Here is a 5,577-nt window from a genome sequence, read left to right as displayed (position 1 = left end):
TCAATAATTGTTTTGTTTCTCCGTGGTATCTGCACGTCCTGACTTTGGAACAAAGGCAACTTCACCTTCACGCTGAACAAGGTCAACATGGACGGTGTCAGGCCAATCGTACAATCTTGGAAGGAAATTCTTGTTCTGCATCCACTTGATGTTAGTCTTCTTCATCGTCGTCGTCAATGTGCCGGTAAACAATGTCCTCCCCTCTAGGTCTTGTATCTTCTCCCACTCCATGGTGTGATCATTCAGTTTGACAATGTTGACTGTTGTCCCACGACGTCCGATAAGGACGGCTATCAGCTCGCCATGGTCGGACTTGACCAAGTAGCTGTCATCGTGCTCGAATGTAAAACTTCCAGGCTTCTCGAGAATGTTGAATCCTTCATCGTGTTTTCTCTCGTCGTACACTGCTAATGCGCCGTCCCTATTCATCAGGTAGAGGAAGCCGTCATGGAGAACCGGGTTACTGCAGTCCTGCGATGCCCAAGAGCATGGTCCGTCGCAATCAGAGCTCGTGTAGCTCCACTCCCCCACACGTCGATTTCGTTGTTTCGGATGGAACGGCCGATTTCGAGCCAGCCATACCGCGAGTGGACGCCGAACATGGTGCGGACACCATTGTAGACGACGGAGTCAAACGTGGGCCGGTCGTGCTTTGGTAGTTTGAGGACGTCGCCGGAGAGAAGTTGGGCGTCTAGGATTAAGTGCTCCCGGCAGAGCGTTAGATGTTGCGCGGTGGTGCCGATGATCCCGGCGTCAGGAATATTGAGCGTGCAGGCGGTCTCGAAGTTCTTGTGATAGTAGGGGCTGTAGTACCGCACGTTGGTGGTTCCGTCGCTGGTGGTGTTGAGGAGCAGAGGGGAGATCCACGCCGGGTAGAAGGGCGCCCGGGCACGGGCAGATTGCCATTGCCGGCACACCAATCCGAAGCTCGGGTGGCTCAACCACTTGAGATGATCTAGGATCCGGACCAGTACCTTCACCGGGAGAGATGACCAGTCATGTGACAGCGATGTCGTCGCCTCCATCTCCTCGTCAAGGTGAGCTCGCGCAGTATTTGGTATCCGGGCCTTTATGATTGTTACCGCCAGGCACCAGGCGAGCTAAAAAATACTAGAGACACGATAATTTGGACGCTAAACCGATGGGAGCGGTTATGGAGGGGATCAGATCGCTAGCGGAGTAAATATAGGGGATTGGATCCGACTTGGACTGGAGTAAGAGTACCGGTAGTTTGTTTCCTTTTTACGGAAAACATGTGGAGATCGAGTCGGACTCAGTATGAACGTATGATTGAAGTGCCCTAGAGACATGTCGTACCTTACACGAGAGAGAAAGAAAGAGTTCCGTCCAATTTTGCGTTTAGGGATGGCAACCACTTCTTTTTTGTACCTGGAACATTTTCGTACTTCAATCAAACAGTTCCTATGTACGTGTTTACTATTTAGGGATGGCCACCACTTCTTTTTTCCGTAGACTTCGATTACGAAGCGGATTCGCACAAGTAGAAAATAGGCCTAATGTCGCAGGCTGTAAGAGCCTTTTGTCGCGGGCGGTTAGCCGTGACAACGGAGGCGCGACAAAAGGCCCAATCTTTTGTCCCGGCCCGCTTACCACCCACGACAAAAGGTTCACCACGTGGCAGTCGCGTGGCGCGCAGGGGACACCCCTTTTGTCGCGGGTGGTAACACAGTCCGCGACAAAAGACTCTCTACGTGATGCGCGCAGGACACCGCTCCTTTAGGGTTTAAGGGGTGCAGTCACCCCTGCCACCGCCCCCCTTTTATTTCATTTTTTCATTTCAAAATAAATTTTCATACATTTGTACGCTACTACAAGCTGTACACGTTCATTCAATATATATAGATCGAGGAAAAAAATATTCGAAGGAAAAGCCATTCGTAGATTCTCCTTACATATACATGGAGCTCACGACTACCAGGACTGTAGCCCATCGTCTATTCGAACTATTACACGGGGATCATGACCAGGTCCTACATTGATTAAATAAGCCTCTTTCGTCTATCATTTCTCTCATCAGAAGTCCCGCCACTTCCTCTGCAATTCCTAGTAGGTGTTCGTGTGGTTGGAGCTTCTCCCGCATGAACTCGACCTATATAGGAAAATGAGATGAATATGATTATATCAATCTTGATAACGAAATATTGATGATAATAAATTAAAGTTGTGAATGTTATTGCTTACGTTGAATCTATTATCGTTCTTCTCAGTGGTTAACATGCGAATGGACTCGCAAACGTAGTATCCACATACACTAGTAGGAAAACGCTTATAGGTGGGACTTAGTTCTGTGGCGCACTGTTGACGTGGGAGTTGAAAATCTTTGTGATGTAACTTTTCTTCGTTCCCCGGCAACGGCGCCAGAAAAAGAGCTTGATACGCGTACAGCATGCGTCCGTTGGGAACCCCAAGAGGAAGGTGTGATGCGTACAACGGCAAGTTTTCCCTCAGTATGAAACCAAGGTTTATCGAACCAGTAGGAGCCAAGAAGCACGTTGAAGATTGATGGCGGCGAGATGTAGTGCGGCGCAACACCAGAGATTCCGGCGCCAACGTGGAACCTACACAACACAACCAAAGTACTTTGCCCCAACGAAACAGCGAGGATGTCAATCTCACCGGCTTGCTGTAACAAAGGATTAGATGTATAGTATGGATGATGATTGTTTGCAGAAAACAGTAAAACAATATTGCAGTAGATTGTATTTCAGTATAGAGAATTGGACCGGGGTCCACAGTTCACTAGAGGTGTCTCTCCCATAAGATAAACAGCATGTTGGGTGAACAAATTACAGTTGGGCAATTGACAAATAAAGAGGGCATGACCATGCACATACATATTATGATGAGTATTGTGAGATTTAATTGGGCATTACGACAAAGTACATAGACCGCTATCCAACATGCATCTATGCCTAAAAAGTCCACCTTCAGGTTATCATCCGAACCCCCTCCAGTATTAAGTTGCTAACAACAGACAATTGCATTAAGTATTGCGCGTAATGTAATCAGTAACTATATCCTCGAACATAGCACCAATGTTTTATCCCTAGTGGCAACAGCACATCCATAATCTTAGAGATTTCTGTCACTTCCCCAGATTCACGGAGACATGAACCCACTATCGAGCATAAATACTCCCTCTTGGAGTTACAAGCATCTACTTGGCCAGAGCATCTACTAGTAACGGAGAGCATGCAAGATCATAAACAACACATAGACATAACTTTGATAATCAACATAACAAGTATTCTCTATTCATCGGATCCCAACAAACGCAACATATAGAATTACAGATAGATGATCTTGATCATGTTAGGCAGCTCACAAGATCCGACAATTAAGCACAATGGGGAGAAGACAACCATCTAGCTACTGCTATGGACCCATAGTCCAGGGGTAGACTACTCACACATCACTCCGGAGGCGACCATGGCGGCGTAGAGTCCTCCGGGAGATGATTCCCCTCTCCGGCAGGGTGCCGGAGGCGATCTCCTGAATCCCCCGAGATGGGATTGGCGGCGGCGGCGTCTCAGTAAGGTTTTCCGTATCGTGGCTCTCCGGTACTGGGGGTTTCTGAAGGAGATATGCCCTAGAGGCAATAATAAAGTGATTATTATTTATATCTTTATGTTTATGATAAATGTTTATATATCATGCTATAATTGTATTAACCGAAACATTAATACATGTGTGATATGTAGACAACAAAGAAGTCCCTAGTATGCCTCTTAAACTAGCTTGTTGATTAATGGATGATTAGTTTCATAATCATGAACATTGGATGTTATTAATAACAAGGTTATATCATTATATGAATGATGTAATGGACACACCCAATTAAGCGTAGCATAAGATCTCGTCATTAAGTTATTTGCTATAAGCTTTCGATACATAGTTACTTAGTCCTTATGACCATGAGATCATGTAAATCACTTATACCGGAAAGGTACTTTGATTACATCAAACGCCACTGCGTAAATGGGTGGTTATAAAGGTGGTATTAAGTATCCGGAAAGTATGAGTTGAGGCATATGGATCAACAGTGGGATTTGTCCATCCCGATGACGGATAGATATACTCTGGGCCCTCTCGGTGGAATGTCGTCTAATGTCTTGCAAGCATATGAATAAGTTCATAAGAGACCACATACCACGGTACGAGTAAAGAGTACTTGTCAGGAGACGAGGTTGAACAAGGTATAAGAGTGATACCGAAGATCAAACCTCGGACAAGTAAAATATCGTGTGACAAAGGGAATTGGTATCGTATGTGAATGGTTCATTCGATCACTAAAGTCATCGTTGAATATGTGGGAGCCATTATGGATCTCCAGATCCCGCTATTGGTTATTGGTCGGAGTGAGTACTCAACCATGTCCGCATAGTTCACGAACCGTAGGGTGACACACTTAAAGTTGGATGTTGAAATGGTAGAACTTGAATATGGAATGGAGTTCGAATATTTGTTCGGAGTCCCGGATGAGATCCCGGACATCACGAGGAGTTCCGGAATGGTCCGGAGAATAAGATTCATATATAGGAAGTCATATTCCAAATTTGGAAATGATCCGGTGCATTTATGGCAGGTTCTAGAAGGTTCTAGAAAAGTCCGGAAGAAATCACCATGGAAAGTAGAGTCCCGGAGGGACTCCACCTTGCATGACCAGCCAACCCTAAAGGGGAGGAGTCCAAGATGGACTCCCCTAGGGTGGCCGGCCAACCCACCTCAAGGAAAGGTGGGAGTCCCACCTTGGGTAGGACTCCCTCCTTGAGTAGGTTTCCCGCATATGGGAGGTTTTAGTGTTGGGGTCTTATTCGAAGACTTGGACTAGAACTCTTGGTGCTTCCACCTATATAATGAGGAGGAGAGGGAGGGGGGCAGCCACTCTTTGGCTCAGCCTTGGCCGCACCCCTTAGAGGGCCGGCGCCCAACCCCCTTTCTCTCCCCAAACCCTAGCGGTCTCTCTCCTCCACCACATCCCGCACGCTTAAGCAAAGCTCCGCCGGATTTCTCCACCACCACCGACACCACGCCGTCGTGCTGTCGGATTCAAGAGGAGCTACTACTTCCGCTGCCCGCTGGAACGGGGAGGTGGACGTCGTCTTCATCAACAACCGAACGTGTGACCGAGTACGGAGGTGCTGCCCGTTCGTGGCGCCGGAACCGATCGTGATCAAGATCTTCTACGCGCTTTTGCAAGCGGCAAGTGAACGTCTACCGCAGCAACAAGAGCCTCATCTTGTAGGCTCTGGAATCTCTTCAAGGGTGAGACTCGATACCCCCTCGTTGCTACCGTCTTCTAGATTGCATCTTGGCTTGGATTGCGTGTTCGCGGTAGGAAAATTTTTGTTTTCTATGCAACGTTATCCTACAGTTTCGCGACGGAGGCTTTAAGTAGGCGGAAGGGCAGGTCAGGGGGCCACAGGAGGGCCCCACACCACAGGTCGGCGCGGCCAAGGGCCAGGCCACGCCGCCCTAGGGTTTGGCCACCTCGTGGCCCCACTTCGTCTCCTCTTCGGTCTTCTGGAAGCTTCGTGGCAAAATAGGACCCTGGGC

General features: G+C 47.8%; 1 protein-coding gene across 1 annotated transcript; it reads right to left on the bottom strand.

The window, feature by feature from the left end:
• LOC127303901 (uncharacterized) lies at window positions 1-1,025 on the bottom strand. Its single transcript, XM_071821014.1, has 2 exons — window positions 534-1,025; window positions 1-471 (listed from the first exon to the last, which is right to left on the bottom strand). The coding sequence occupies exons 1-2, from the start codon at window positions 1,023-1,025 to the stop codon at window positions 1-3; spliced, it is 963 nt and encodes a 320-aa protein (XP_071677115.1).
• Between the last annotated feature and the right edge of the window lie 4,552 nt (window positions 1,026-5,577).

The sequence above is a fragment of the Lolium perenne genome, chromosome 5, assembly GCF_019359855.2.
Source record: "Lolium perenne isolate Kyuss_39 chromosome 5, Kyuss_2.0, whole genome shotgun sequence".
Lineage (NCBI taxonomy): Eukaryota > Viridiplantae > Streptophyta > Magnoliopsida > Poales > Poaceae > Lolium > Lolium perenne.
Note: the sequence above shows the minus strand (reverse complement) of the source record. Positions and strands in the feature narration are given on the sequence as shown.

Excerpts from the sequence above, each read along its gene's own strand:
- LOC127303901 (XM_071821014.1), bottom strand. The coding sequence starts at position 1,025 with ATGGAGGCGACGACATCGCTGTCACATGACTGGTCATCTCTCCCGGTG. Across the intron at positions 472-533 it reads TCCGAAACAACGAAATCGAC|GACTGCAGTAACCCGGTTCT; the intron begins GTGTGGGGGAGT and ends TGGGCATCGCAG.